The sequence below is a fragment of the Musca autumnalis genome, unplaced genomic scaffold, assembly GCF_047663935.1.
Source record: "Musca autumnalis isolate F117 unplaced genomic scaffold, ASM4766393v1 scaffold_5, whole genome shotgun sequence".
Taxonomy (NCBI): Eukaryota; Metazoa; Arthropoda; class Insecta; order Diptera; family Muscidae; genus Musca; species Musca autumnalis.
In genome coordinates this window covers 135557271-135573840 of record NW_027412088.1, presented here as the reverse complement: position 1 = coordinate 135573840, position 16570 = coordinate 135557271, and the positions used below count along the sequence as shown (strand labels likewise).

General features: G+C 33.6%; 1 protein-coding gene across 22 annotated transcripts in view; it reads right to left on the bottom strand.

Moving 5' to 3' along the window:
* Positions 1–7173: 7173 nt before the first annotated feature.
* unc-104 (kinesin family member unc-104) overlaps positions 7174–16570 on the bottom strand; it is a 112951-nt gene continuing 103554 nt past the window's right edge. For 13 of the 22 annotated variants that reach the window (XM_073988216.1, XM_073988224.1, XM_073988220.1 and 10 more), the window contains 13 exons: positions 14027–14282; positions 13803–13959; positions 13553–13730; positions 13396–13483; positions 13039–13335; positions 12611–12970; positions 12355–12544; positions 11287–11679; positions 11101–11212; positions 8173–8362; positions 7961–8097; positions 7730–7831; positions 7174–7669 (listed from right to left, as the gene is read on the bottom strand). In XM_073988216.1, coding sequence (XP_073844317.1) covers positions 7573–7669; positions 7730–7831; positions 7961–8097; positions 8173–8362; positions 11101–11212; positions 11287–11679; positions 12355–12544; positions 12611–12970; positions 13039–13335; positions 13396–13483; positions 13553–13730; positions 13803–13959; positions 14027–14282 — 2557 coding nt within the window. In that variant the 3' untranslated portion in view covers positions 7174–7572. The remainder of the gene's footprint in view (positions 7670–7729; positions 7832–7960; positions 8098–8172; positions 8363–11100; positions 11213–11286; positions 11680–12354; positions 12545–12610; positions 12971–13038; positions 13336–13395; positions 13484–13552; positions 13731–13802; positions 13960–14026; positions 14283–16570) is intronic. The other 9 variants (XM_073988222.1, XM_073988225.1, XM_073988214.1 and 6 more) reach the window with 1 other exon arrangement.

Genomic DNA, 16570 nt, shown 5'->3' with positions numbered 1-16570 from the left:
GAACGAACAACGATTTGTGTACATTGTTCAATTTAAATTACTCTCAGAACGACGATAAAATTTGTCCCATCTCTAACAAATGAGAGAATTTATCGAAATAAATTAATTATGACATGAAAAATACAAAATTAAAAAAATTTATTAAAAACCCAAACATTTTTAGAAAAACTGGAAAATATGAAAGAAAAGTAAACGGTTTAACGACTAATATACATTCAAATCATAGCAAATTGTGTCTTCTCTTTCATTGAACTTGCATTTCTTGTCCATCGTTTGAAATTCGCGAACAAATTTAGAAACAAAAATCAAATGCCTGCCGAAAAGTCTGTATACCAAAAAGTTATTTTGACAGGTCTCTCTCTCGATAATTTTTAAAATAGAAAATTTTGAAGATATACTGAAAACACCAAAATTGTGAGAAAATATAGAAAACATGAATGAAACTAATATAATTTAATATTAAATAGGTAGATATCTGAAAGAAGGACAAATATTTTTTCAGTTCATATCAATGAACTTTACTCGTCTCTTGGCTGAAACTTTCTTTAAAATCAATAAACAAAAACTATGAAAATATGAATCATGTTGCTATGAATGGTGTACCATGTCGTATGAACGGGTTAATTCGTGTACGTAATTATGAGAACGAACGACGTTAATCAAATGCTGGTATGAACATGGCATAACTGTTTTACACCGATAAAAAAATTTTCCTATCGAACAAAACAAGAAAAAGTAGTAAAAATTAGTAGATTTTTGCAGTTCTGGAACAGGCCATATGTATTGAAATACGAGAAAAAGAGTCATGGTTGATTCTGTTAACGCAGCACAGCAAGTAAAAACAAATCAATTTCAAAAGAATTTTTGGCAATAACTATTAAAATATATTGGAAAATAACCATAATATATACAATCTTTACAACTTTTATTCATTTTCGTTATATAACCTTCGGGTTTTTTAAATCAGACGACTAACGTTCTATTGAAAACGTGTTAGTCTCCTCAACGACACGACAACGATCACACAAACGTACATACATATATGCCAAATTATTGCAATGCTATTCCATTTTCCGAAATGCCTTTTCTTGAATAGGATCGTTATTTTTGAACGTAGAAGCTTGAAATTTTTCAAGGGCACGTCTTTTAGTTTTAGATTCAATCAAAAACGTGTTTTATTTATTTATTTTTTTTTTTTTTTTGAGATACCTCTTCGGAAATTTATGGTGACGATATGTTAACACGCAAAAATATGTAATAATTGAGAAAAATGTCCGAATTTATCTTTTTGAATTTTTTTTTTTTAAATATGCAAAATACGAGTTCTAGTGATCATTAGGAATAAGTAAAACTAGCGATATACTCGTTAAATTTTTAAATTCGTTACAAACTTAAAAGTTCCGATTACTTTATACACAAAAATTATTTTTGCCTACTAATTAAAAAAATGCTTACACAAATTCGCACATTCTGAAGAAAATGTGCTTATTAGAACAACATCACACATCGCTGACTCCATTCACTTAAAAATCCATAAATCAATGCACGGTTGTTGAATTAAGTGAGTTGTGCTTTTGCTAATCTAATTCAAAAACCGCGAATTCAATGCAAATAGGCATTTTGTATTACAAAACAAAATTTACAGCTCCCAAAAGTATGCTATAATAATTTGGTGTAACTGATTTCGAATTTCGAAATTCCAGCTCCCATCATTTGCTCTTCCCACGTCGTTTAGAATATGGAAAACGTGGGTATGGGAAATTTCGCTCCCATGGGAAACAGTTCCCATGGGAATGTTCAGAATAGGGCTGTACATCTACCATGAACAGCGTGGTTCCTTTTCTCTACAAAGCTTCTTTGTTATTCTCCCTATACATCTGCTGGCGCATTCCTTGGCAATGACAATGAGACCTCAATGTTTATTGTGCCCGATAGTCCTCGAATTGTAGACCATAAACGTTATGACTCTATTTCCCAGTTTTTCAGGTGACTGATCCATTTGTCACGACGGTACTGATTCACGGGTAATTTCGTCCGTAAGGGGAATATTGTACTGGTCAGATGGGCCGCTTGCTTTGATGTTGTCGCATTGTATTGCGAGACGATCCACTGCTGTTGGGTACCCAGGCCTATAATTCGGAATTCTACCAGCACTTTTGGCTGCCTTGAGAAAAATGAAGAGAATGTTCTTCTCCTGTCTGGCATTTTCGGGTGGCGGTAGTAGACTGGTGAAGCGTCCGTGAAGCGAGGTCAATCTGCTTTATTGTAGCTGACGAACGTACATATATGACTCAGTTTCTCCACTGAGACCACGATAGGAATGTGATGCGAACCCAAGACTAGGTGCGTCTGCCAGGTTCTTAGGCCCAACAGCTACAAAGTGACTATTGTCATGTCAGGGAAACTAGAACAGTTGGCGGTAACACATGTGGAGAAATTCTCGTTGATGGTGGAAAAATCCGAGTAATCAAGCTTATCTTCGATAGATATAACCCAAGGTTACAATTGGCACTGCCACACAGCATCATGAGCTTTAAAATCACCAAGGATTATTCTGTTGACATCAAGGATTATTCTGTTGACACCCTGTAACGGAGGCACAATACAAGTATGATAACTGGTGAGCACGATCTCACCGAAATTAAAGAGGATGATGGGTCTACAAGCCGGTAGTTTGTGTTCTGTTCGAAGATGAAAGCTAGACCACCGCCATGATTACATTCTCTGTCCTTCCGTACTAATGCGTAATTACCAAGAGCTGGTATTCTTTTGTTTTTTAAGCTGAAAATTTAAATTTTGAGTTTATTGGTGCACCATTTTAGTAAAATCGAATATTTTTTTAAAAACTCGATCGTCGAAGGACTAGATCATTATATTCTAAATAAGCCCACAAAAATATATGACGATCGGTTAATTAGTTTTCGAGCTAGAGTTGGCATCGCAAAACACTTTTACATAAAAAAGGGTTTTGTGGACGGTCATCAGACACTAGATTAAGATGCGCTCTTTTGGATGAAAAAAATCTACCAAGAAAGTTTGGTAGTTTTCTTAATAACATTCAAAGTTTTATTACCTCCCCTAAAAATAATACCCACATTAAATAGTATTTGCTACATTTCATATTTATTTAATTTATTTATTTAATTTATTTAAATGATTATACACTTTTTTACTTTACTTCTCTCCATCTTCACTGGTCTGACTGTCTATATCTGGATTTCTTTTCATATATACTTTTTTATTTTAATTCTTATTTTGCTTTTTTTCTAATACTACATGTTTTCGCTTTTTGTCCTCTTTTCCTCTTAATTTTCTTTTTGTTGTTCTCAATATTGTTTTGGAGTTTATTGGTTGCGGTTGTTGATGTTGTAATTTGTGTTGTTTTCTCCGTTACTTTTTGGGGCGGGAAATCAAGATTTCTAATGACCATCCTTTGTTGTTTTCAAAACATGCACATCTTGCATCGTCCGACTGACTGACTGAATGAATCAATAAATTATTGTATATATTTTTCCTTTTCATTTTTTGTTCGGTTTTATAATAAATATAAATAGTATTGGTATTTCAGTATGGTTTTTCTTTTTTTTTTTTTCATAATATATTTTTTATTTCCTTTTATTCTGGTTTAGGATTTCTTTATTGGTAATAATACTATTTTCTTGTTGTTTCTTCTCTTAAGAATGTTTTTCATAGATTTGTTTGGATTTGGATCTTTAAATAGACTTGTGTGAATTGTGTTGCCAATTTGCCGAGAGAAAATAAAATAAAGAACTTTACATTTTATACGTATTTATATGTATGTATATATGTATGTATGTATAAGTTAATATGTATATATAGATTTATGGCCTTTAAAAAACTGACAGAAACGAATGCCATAACAAGCAACAAACGACGCACACACACAAAAAAGACTTCTAGAAAAGAATCCTTGAGAGAGTGAAACATGAAAATATAAACGCTATTTTGTTTTAAATCCAAATCAATTACACACATTTTGCTGCTGCATATGTATACATATATAAATAAATATAATATCAAAACTTGTAAATACATTTAGAGAAAATAAAAACTAATTAATTGCTTATTAACAAACAGAAAAAAGAGAAGTTATAACTATGTACAATTAAAAAATAAATAAACAAATAATAAACATTTTTATGTATAAGGTGGTTTAGATAAATATGTATATAACAAATTTTAATAATAATAAATACATATATCAAAACTAAAATTAAATAAAAAAAAAAAACAAAAAATAAATAAAACAGTTGTATGCAAATATTAGCAGTAAATAAAATATGGTTATTTGGTATTTGATTTTAAGACAAGCAATAGTTTTCAATTTATTATTATAATTTGAAAATATATATTTTTTTTTAATTATGGAAAAATCTGTTAAAGACATTCAATCTTAAATATATTGCACACAAATTTATCTATATTTAGGTAAATAACATATAGATAGTCTACGATAGTCTTCCTCTTTACTTTTATATGTGTATCTTTAAGAAATATATGTTACATAACTCCTTTTTTGGCTCAAGTATTTATTTTCATTTAAAAAATAATACAGAGCCAATAATTTTCTATGAAAATCTTTTAATTGGGAGCACTTTTTTATCGGCTTACTATCAAGCATTGTGTTAAACAACATAATTGCAGTGATAATAGATGCCAATAGTTAGTTCTATATATAGATTTGATTTTAAAAATGGATTCTAAGCACTGTATATGCAAGTGTGCCTTTGGGAAGCAATAGGGTACCATTTACTAACCTTTTCCAATTATATAAAGAGACACTTCGGTTTGACAATTATTCATTAGTGAAATAATTATTTTTTTATGTTCTAGATCTCGTTAAAACCGGCGCTCCAAGAAAAGGTCTTTTGAAGTTCTAGACCCTTTGAAACTGCCATTTGATTAGTATTTAATCATATATGAGCAAATATTGTTGCCCGAAGAGTATTACAGGTGCAAAGAGAAGCACTTAAAATGCTGCTGTATGTTGGGTGCAGCAGAAGAGGATGTAGCCATGGAAACTCTCAAACTTTAAGAACTCTGTTCATGGCGCAATAGATGCAAATTCCTTATAGGGATATTCGGATATAATGAAATCGCACTCTGAATGCTCCTGCCGCACGTTCTCGAACTTACAATCTTAATTTGTATTTTCAAGACTAAACTATTTCCACTCATTTAAGGCATTTCCATGCCATCTATACTGTTTTCCCGTCGTCGATGTGAGTATAATAACCAATCAGTCAGCATACGACGTCGATGGTTAAGTGAAATTCCCATCTCGTCATCACGTCACCAGCCGTTAAACTTTTCGACTGAATAACGCAACTTACTGCTGATATTGGTTTATTGAAGTCCTGCATGAAAACTTTGCTATATCTGAACACATTCTATCTAGTATATAATAGAAATAAACCCATAATGACCCTCCCAGGTCTTGAAAATGGACTTGACAATCTTAGAGAGAGCTTGCTAGGCTACTCCTTTGTAGAACATACAGTTTCCTTAAGTTTAAATTTTTTTCTGTACCAATTTCCCCAATGTGAATATTGTGAACTCTCTCACTCCATTCTCTAGCACAAATTCTGTTTTTCAAATATTCTTTCTTTGCCATTTTCCTCTATGTGAATAGTTTGGAACCTCTCACTCCATTCTCCAGTACAGATTTTCGTTTTCTAGTCCAGTTTGCCAAAGTGCTAAGAAGTCTCAAGGACATACCATAGTAGAATCCACTCCTGCTAATATCATTCGTTTAGAATTTCAGAATTGACAAGGACGTTTTCGATTTAAGTATCTGACAACAAATGGAGGGATAGAACAAATTCATAGTTGAACTTAACCTAACGATGTTTTTATAGGCGGTTCTAAGATAGATGGTAGAACCCAATTACTGCGATGGAATAATAAGCAAGGACATTTCCGATTGAAGTTCCTGTCAACAAATTGAGAAATGGAAGTAATGCCGAGTTTAACCTTTCTACATTTTTTTCGACGATCTCAAAATGTATTAAATAGATGCCTACATATGTTTATTAATGGTTCTAAGATGGACGTTAACAATGATAGATTAAATCTCAAAAATATATTGGCCAACGAAGCGGCTATCATATTTAAGAGTTATACGCATTTAGAATAGCTGGAAAAGGCAATAATATTTTTAACAGTATATATGTAATATATAAGTATTTACAGCATTGAACAGCTATTGTTAAAAACACATAAAATTGACTTTAAAATTGTATGCAATTCTAAGATTTTTTTCACTTGAATTTATCTACATAGTGTCTGTTATTGTTTGTGTGTATTGTCTATACCATTACAATGTACTTTAAAATACTGCCAATATTTTTTTTGCACACAACTTTTCTCTAAATCTAAATTGTAATTAAACATAATATCAATAATAAATGACTAATAAAATCTGCTGCACAATATTCATTTTCTTCATTCTTAATTTGTTTAGTTTTCTCTTCTTTTAAATATAACCAACAATAAAGCATTTTATGTTTTAAATATGTGTTTTGTATAGTATAAGTAATAATTATAGTAATAATAATAAATTTTGACAAAAAACTGTTTGCTTACATTTAAAAATAATAATAATTTGTTTCTTGCATTTTAATTTGCAATTTTTGTGTTTTTGGTTTTCTTGTAGATGCCGAGAGAAAAAATTGATAGTTAAATAAATAAATTAACATTAATGTAAACATAGAATGTTCTAAGTGGGGGGACAGAAACGGCGAAGGGGAAGAAACATATTACACATCAAGTTTTATTATTTTAGCATTTTCTTTGGGGGATTTGCATTTGTTTTGCTTTTGTTTTTTTTATAGTTGAAACTTTTTTCTTGATCATGAGGCTTTTTGTTTTTTTTTAAGTAGCTTTCATTTGTGTTTATGGGATTTTCTGCTTTACTTTCTGTTTTTGGAAACATTTATAGAGTTTTATAAATTATTGTTAAGAATATGCTTTCCAAAAAATTCGAACCTTTGCCGACGAGTTTTGTGTTTTTGTAAAATACATTTGATCTTAAATTTAAATTTAGTATTTTCTTTGTTTCAGGGAGGGGTTGTTTAAATATAATTTGAATATTTTTTGTTTCTTCTTCTTCTTTTTTATATATATATGTATGTATATTAATTATAATTATTCTTTGGGTGTTCTTATTCATCATTCTTCTTTTGTTTTAAATATAAATGTAAACAATCAATGCCTGCATTTGAATATTTGTTGTTGCTATTTTTATGTTTCAATACATATTATCATCATCGATGGAATCCGTTTACTTTCTGCACTTTTGGATAGTTTTAGAAGATAGTCTTTCTTTCTTTCATTCTTGTTTGTCATTGGTCTTTAAACAAGGCCTTTCGCTTTTCTTGTTTAGAACCATTCACTGAGTCACTCACTCTATGACATTAACCCATAAAACTTCGGGAGTTTGTCATAAGCCTATCCTGGGGGTTCAAGTTTGAAATGTTGTTGTTATTGTTAAGTTTATGAGGATAGAAGTTTTCTTTAATAAACTAAAACGGATTCCATCGTAATCGTATCTCATTTATTATTACTGCCGGTATTTGTGGCAATTGTAGCCTGGATTTGTGATGCTGTTTGTGAGGCGACCTCTTGTGTGCGTCGAGCTAAACGAGATCTGAAATTAGAGAAAAGTTAGTTTGACATTTCTTTGTCTGAATAAAAAGAAAATAAGTACCTTATTTGTCCAGCCAACAATGGATTTATGGCATATAACCAATCATGGACTTCCTTATCTCCCAGGGTTTGTAACAGATAACCACGGTGTTTAGTTACAACGCTGTATGAACGAAAAACCATGAAACAAATGTATGATTTTAATTTGATTTTTATTTATTATTACGAATTAAAAATGTATATTTTTATATTGTATAGGAAGACCAATCGTGCCTCTCAAACAAGAGCCTACCTGAATGTGTTTGGAATTTTAACCATAGCGGCTTGATCTTCACTGCACTCGACTTGAGCTGTTCCCAAATTCAAAATTGCACGTTCCACAGGATCCTTTTCAGATTTGTAAATAAAAACATAAGGACGGCGAACAATCTGTAGGGAAATAAATAACATATATAAATAAATTCCATTTTAAAACTGCAACATTCAATAAATCACAATACATACCACCCAACGTTTCTTCCAACCAGAACCGCCATGTTCCAAAACATTCAACAGGCCTTTGCGTGCCACCACAGGACTAACACGAATTTCTTCCAATTCTGGTACATACAAGCGTAGAGGGAGGGCTGGTTGTGTAGCCGGTGCTGGGGCTTCCCAGCCATTTGGTGCATCCGAACGATCGGGAGAGCATAACCTAAGATAAACAGGAAAATAATTTAAGAAAACCAAATTAATATATAAATTCATCCATACTCTGTTTTGTTTAACAAGTAACAATTAGAATATTAGTTTTTGTTAAATTTTTGTTTAAATTTTAAGCGATTTTTTAATAAAACTTGTTATGAAGTATTAGTGTTTTCTTTTTTGAGAAAAACGAAAATGATAAGTTACTACATAATTAAAATGAAAATGGAAGCTGCCACATTGAAAGAGGACATTTTTGGGTGTGTAAAAAAACGTAACAAAATTGAACAAGTAAACAAAAAAACGAAAGAATAAATTGAAATTTTACCTTCGTCTAATACAGAGTAGTAACCAAAGAAGAGTTTTTTTTTACAAATACACACAAATATGAAAATAAAGAAAAGTTTTACAAAGTTAAATAAAGTAAGATAAATCAATTATCAATCAATGTTATAAAAGTTTTTTTTTATTAATTTGTTTTTATGAAGAATATATGTTAGAAGTTTTGATTTTTTTAACATTCAAGCCAAAGATAAATGGTCGCTCTGGGTAGGTCTACATTATCACTAAAACAATAAGCAAACTATAAAGTTTTTGTGGGAAACTCTCTCAGTTCTTAAGGACATTCTCAAAAACAGCCAATCAATCGTCGCAGCCATCGGTTCCAGTTTTTGGGAGAATCCTATCCATCTGAAGCGTCGAAGCGAATAAGGACAAATTCTTTCAAATTTTCTCATGAACTTGAGTTTGCTTCTTATAAAGACGACCTTCTCAGAGTGCAAATTCTAATCCCTTCCCACGAATTTGCGGAAATACAGCACAGCATTTTTATAGTGCTTTGTATCTCTAACATCATAGGCATTTCAGTAGAAATCTTCTAGAATTCTCCGACATCAGTCAATGTCTCTGTGGCATCGTGCCTCGGAAGTTTTTTATCGGCAGCTGAAACTGGGCCAGCTGGAACCCGTCTTCACATTCCATTCATCTTCTTTAGTAGACAAGGCCGGGATCACCGTGGTGTCCACCTCCGTCCTAGTTCAGATTGAGTAATATGCCCTCATGTGTTATGTTCTCTACGAGGAGGAGGAGTTTCCTACATTGCCATTCTTGGCTCTAACGTTGTCCAAAGAAATTTCCGGTCGCATAATCTCGACGACACGCTTGCGGTCACACCAACGCTTGCAGTCGGAAATGGGTAAAGTGGTAACGTTTTACTGCGGAACGTTGGGATTTGACAGAGCGGATATAGCAAACTATTTTAGTACGGTAAATGAAGATACATCCTTATTATTTATGAGTAAATTATTGATCATCGGACACCTCAGATCGATGTTCGAACATAAAAAATAATTCAGAGATCTGTCCTGCCAAACCTACTCAACTAACTCCAGTATATATGAGATTACATACAATGTGGTTATATTCTTATAACTGGAGATAGGCTCAGAGCGAATACTGTTACAACAACCAGTATACACTAATATATAACAAATATCTACCAAGATGCCCGGGACAAATCTGATACAATTGAGATCTGGCTGTTCGATGGTGCCTCCGTCAGGCTATTTGCTGGCAAATAGTATCACATCTATAAATCTCTTCTATGTTTCCCAAATATGGAAACATTTCAGGGATGATTTAATTTATGTCTTTCAGGGCCATTAATTAAATTAAAAATTGAAGTGACCAAAATGTGGAGATATCTCAGGGATTGTTTAATTTATGACTTTCTCAACAACTACAAGCAGCTGGCTACATTAAAATTGTGTATCGTGCTAATTCATATATGGTGGGTGCCATGACAGAGCACACCACTTCTACACTTTCATATATTTTTGCTCTTAGGAATCACTGATCAAAAAGAGTTGAATCACAATGCGCCGTCCCGATAAATCTCTTCAAGTAGCTTCTGGAATGTTTGTGAGAAATAATTTTTGTTTGTTTTGTTTATTTTTGAAGATTCAATCTGATTTGATTGTTTAAGCTGGAGTTTGTTTGCAAATATTTTTGTTCTGATGTTTTTTGGAAAAGCCGAAAAGCGAGTGTGATTCCCATTTATTCGGTTCGGTTTTTCGCTAAAAAAGGCATCATTTCAAAAAGCTGAAAAGCCAATTGATAATTCCCTTCGCCGGGATGAAATCATGATATTGGTAGCGATCAGTAAAATTTTGCAACACTGTCAGTTCGTTTTGAAAAACATTACTCTCTGTAATAGAGGGTAATAAATGAAGTTAAGCCATTGGGGGAATACTCCAGCTTAAGCAATCAAAAGAAATAATTTTTTATATGTAAACGGAACATTGCATGGCGATGCCGGGAGAATACCGACCACAACTTATTTTACTGGGTTATTTTTATAATACATCTAACTAAGTTGTGGACCAAACACGATTTCTACTAATATAGACAAACACGATTTCCGCACAGTCCAATGTCGGTTGCTCTATGTACGTAAAATGATCACAATTGCACCAAACACCTGTGTGGCATAAGCACGACAGTCCACCAAAGCCTATTGATGTATGCAAGTGAATTCCGTCTTATCTACAAAATTTGAACTTCGTACGCACTTCACTCAATGCATGTTATCTAAGACGTTATTCTCTGGAATATATCGACACTCATCACTTTTATAAGTACAAAATCTTGTTTTTATAAATCAATATTAAATATTATATCGCAAATTATATGCGTGTCCATTGTTTTATCAAATTACACCACAATTCTCAAATAATGAATCATACTTACTCGATGGAACTGCTGGATATACAGCTGACGGTCATATCAGCACATCCTTCATCGCTGGGCGATACATCCGATTGTGATTGGTTATCACTATTTTCTGATTTATTACTGCGTCCTGAAACGTAACAAAAAATAACGCAGTGAAATAACATTGTAAACCCACAAACAATCTCATCCCTTAATATATACCTTGTATTAGTTTTAGGCATTTGTTCATCAGTTCAATTTCGCGTTCATTGTACTCACGCTCGGGTAATATTTGTTGTGAGTCCTTTACCGGTGTCTGTGGTGATGGTGGTATGACCATATGAACAGGTGATGTTGCTGCCTTAGCTGCCAAATTGCACACATCTTTTTCGGTTTTTGTTGTTGGATTCGGATTTGTATCCATACCCAAGCGTTCGCGCAGCAATAACAAATGACGTACACGACCGACTTCTTCGAGACGTGTTAATTTCTCCAGTTCCCATTGATGATCAAAGATAAGCGAATCGCCGCGTGGACGCCAGCCATGTAGGTTTTCTTCGCCGCGGACATAGGTTGAGCTAGTATCGAGAACACGACGTTGACGACGTTGGACACCTTAAAAATTCATTAATGGGAGAGAGAAATGGGTTAAAAAGGAGACTCAAAGAAATCAATAAGAGGAAATAATTAAAAACATTAAATATTATTAACCAAACTAAGCATTGAAATCAGTTTAAAATATGCCGCTTAAGCTTTGAACATTTAGTAAATTCAGAGGTGTAAAATTCTTGACATTTAAAATTAATCTGTTATAGAACAAAGATTTGACATATCACTAATATTTTCTATAGAATTCCAACTACACTGGCAGTGGTGAGTGGAATCGTAAGACAGATTGTTTAAGCGAGAATTAAAATGAATAAAAATAAATTAAAATTAATAAAATTAAAAGAAATAAGAAGGAGTTATAGTTCACCATAATAATCCTGTAACTTATAAGATTCTTATATTGTTGTGCAGGAGTAACAAAACAAAATAAACAAATAAGAAATAAACGTTGTTGAATGCTCGCGTATGCTCAATAATGATGCGAAGATATTATTTAGGGATCGTGTGTTCATCCTAAATCGTATCGTTTCTTTTTTACGTATAGTGAGATAGCAGTGAAACAGTTAAACAGTGAAAGCGTCACATAAAACCAAATTCTTAATCAAACGGCATATAAAAAACGATTTTAAGCAAAATAAAAACACAATTATTAACAACAACGACTACATTTAGAACTTCTACCTGGACTACCTGCATCTGATGCTCTTCTTAATGATAATTCATAAACGCCTGATAGACGATTTGCCTCTGGATTACGATATTGGCCAGAGAAGAGATGTTTCAAAGAACGTGGACCGGTGCGAGCATCACGACCATAGATGATCATACTTAAATCTTTTGTAATAATAGCTGGACGAGCACAATTTTCCAACTGCAATTAAATGAGAAAACACTATTAACTGTCTTCATCAAAACTTAGTTAAGCATAACTGTTTACCTCCAAGTAAGCACTCAGTGTTATGTAAACAGTTTCACCACCCTGTGACACACGATTCAACAATGCCGAATTATGAAGACTAGAATCCCAAGCAGCTTCAAACCTGAAGAATGAACGATCATCACCGGGTACCTCAATGGCTTCGCCAGGGAATAGACCCAATGATAAAACACACGAATCTTCATCGTCTTCCGAGGATTCAGGAGTATTGCGTATGCGTCCCACAACTAACTCGCGGATATCCTTCCATTTCACTTCGGGTGTGGGTTCATGGACAATGGTAATGCGTATACGTCGCTGAATACCTTGATGCAATAGGAATAGGCCACGGCAAGGAAGATCATCGCTATGTTCAACAACCTAATGGCATTAAATGGAAAAGGGCATTTAAAACTGAAACTACCCGTGTGTTTTTCGATTTAACTTACCGCTGGCACATATTCACCATTGGGCGCCAATTCGCATATTTCAAACCACACCAAAACATCATGTTTTGCCAAGACTGTCGACGATGGAGGACATGGTAGCGGTCCAAATTTGGGACTGCGTACTGGCTGTGAGATTGGTATGCTTGGTGGTAACATGCGTCTTGGTGGTGGTCGGGATACGAATTCCTGTTTGGCATCCTTATGCAAAGGATGTGTCTGATAATGACCAAAGACTTTAAACATAATAGGTTGTGTTTTAAGATATTCAATGAAAGATTTGGTAACTGGAACGGTAATCTGTAAAAGCAAATGCAAAGTATTGTGATTTTGAAAACTATTAAAGGTGAGCACACTTACATTTTGCACATGATAGAAACCCAAGCGATCGCCAGCAGAGTTCTTGACAGGTTCAGTAGAGAATGCTTCTTCGTGGCGGTGTAAAAAGCTACAATGACAGGATATGTATTTTATTAGATTTAAAATCGATTTTAGATTTCAAATGTTTCAAACTTACTTGAATTGGCAGAAGATATCTGCGTACTCAGCACCAATACCAGTAGCCTGCAATACCGTAACACGGAATGTAAATTCTTTGCCAATTTGTAAGTGTTCGCCGGGTTCATCTTGGGCCTCTTGGCACTCTGATGCCGAATTAGAATCAATACCACGGCCCGAATCAACATCTCCAAGCTCTGATGAAGTAATAAAATTTTAGGGATTTTTTTTATGACCAAAATTTATTACTATTACTATGCGTAACTTACCTTCAAGTTTGCTATCCAAAGCACTGCCATTCTCAATGTAACGCTGAACATCATCCTTGTCATTCAAAGCACGATAACGTGGCTTGGCATCGTCTTCATTAAATACCAAACGAGCCGATTGTTTGACGCCATTATTAAAATCCAAAGATTCTTCATCCTATAGTTATTAAAAAGTTAGAGAGTTAGGTGTCACTGTATATATGATTTGATTCTCAATTACATACCAAAACAGGTTGTACCGCAATACGCAAATAACCCCTTACATCACCACGCTCATTTACAATGGCCACTTTGTGAACCAAAGGTACCGGATACAAGAGATTACTCAAGTAAACAAATGATCTGCCCACCATACGGAACCAAGGGAAACGATCATAGAATGGATCACCACCAGTAAGAGATTCAACGTTGTAATCGGGTGACGAAGGACTAAGTTCGGCTTCATTGTGATACATTTCACGCATTAGCTCCAAACGTTGTCTGCAAAGAATTTGTTATAGTTTTAAATAAATCATATTGTATATACAAATGTGTTTGCAAATTATTGTAAAGCTAAAAAATAAAGCTGGTGTGTACAGGAAAACGCAACTCAAGATATTGGGTAAATAACAGTGAATAAATTAGTATATTTTATGTACATATGTATGTATATCGTATGTGTCGAGAATATATGCTATTTATGAATCTTTTTACTAATATTTTTGTATAAAGAAAATGTGTATTAAAGTGTTTAAATCCACGTAAGATATAAAACAGCACTAATGCAGTCTGTGAGATATACCTCGCTCTAACATTTTTTGTATTGCCATTTTATCACTAATCTATGTAAGATCAACACCAGTGGAGCTCAGAGAAGTTGGTTATTAGTGGATCTCTGTTGATATCCACACTAAAAGTGTATGAAAAGTTCTAAAGGTTATTAAATGCTGTCCCATAGTATTTAGCGGACAGGTAAAACTAGAACCTTGACCAAACCTCCACGGCGAGAAGAAATCTTCTTTTCGCAATGTCACTTCCGGAGTACTCAACAGATTGTGTGCTTGTGCTCACCGACCAACTTATTAACCTCCAATGGCAGCTCCCTAACTCTGGAGTCACTGGTGTTGGTTCGAGCTTCGTCCAAAACGTTCATTTGCTAGTCCCCTTGCCTCTGCTGGGAAATTTTGTCCCACTTTGCGTATTCCACCAGCAGGTATATAGCGAGGGAGTGCTGCTGTGTTCATGTCCAAGAAACTTCTTTCTGTTACCCGAATATCGGAAGGATTGAGCAGTATTCTAAATGTAAGTTAATGCGAGAAACCGAGAACATCCCGGTGAGGACAAAAAATGCTTAGCGGGCATTGCGGGATATGCAGCTCACTACACAGAAAATGATTCAAATGCAAGCATTTGAGACGGCCGCTAACCAGAACGCTGATATAGTGTAGTTCCGGGTTGGATTGGCAACAAAATATGAGTTGTTGTGCTACAAAGATTATAGGAATCAATGATGGTGCCCAAAAAAAGGTATTTAAATACTGTCCTAACGACGGTTCTTTATATAGAAAAACTATAATTGAGTTACATTTCGTAAGATATTTTCCATAAAATAACGACTTTCAATAAATTACTGGGCATCACATACATATTTACATACAATATATACATATGTATGTACATAGAGTCCAGTTTCAGAATATATTTCGACTGGTAGATCTAAAAGATTTTTAGACTTGCTGCTATAAAAAAAACATCTGCAAAACTGTTTATTAAAAACTTGCTGGAATGACAGCAAGGATTTTGTGTCATTCCAGTCTTATACAACTGTTATGTGACCGCATTGATCCACAATTTGTCAATATACGAGGTCTGATCAAAACAACTGGTTATTTAAAGTTCAGTTTTGGGAAGAGGAAAAGTCAGCGAGGATTAAGTCCGGTTAATACGGACTTAATGATAACGGTTATATTTTAAGCAAAAACTCACGCACAAGCATCGATGTGTGATTGGTGCGTTAACATGTTGCAAAATCCATTATTGGGTTTTCCACAATTCTGTGCGTTTCTGACGAATTTCTTTACGCAAACGGTGCATAACTTCAAGGTAGTATACCTTATTGCAAGAATTTATGATTCAACAAGAAAACAGTGAGCAAAACCTTCTTGAAAACTTTGAAAAGGACAGATCAAACCTCGCATACTGTAGGAAATATTCATGTACTTGTATCGCTATTGGAATGATATTTATATTTCAGGCTGTGAGTATTACTGATTTCATATGTATGTAAAATGATATTTGATATGTTATTATTTTTTAATATACATTAGGGTTATAACTTTTTTTGCAAATATCAAAAATACCACAGCATAGCCGTGTAGAGAATGAAAAACTTCTGTGAAATACGGTGTAATTTTTTCTCCATCGGGAAAAAAGTTTCCGCACCAAATGCATTGAAGTTCAGTAATGCATTGTTTAATTTTATTTGTTATAATGATGTATGCGTTTTTCGTATTAACTTTTTAATAGTTTTAATCTAATTTAAAATCAATGTCGAACCATTCTGGACCAATTAGCTATCAAATCGCGATGTTTCAGAGCATTTAATGCACCTTTGACAATATTAATTTTTTGTTTTTCTTTATAAACTCGCGAATTTTATGTTTATATTTATTGTACCTATCGGACAAGAAAATATGTGGTCATTTGCACCGAATTCGCGTAAGTTACAGGCTGTTTTTTATGAATTTGTCTGTGAGAATTCAAATTTAAATTTTTTATATAGAAAAAAT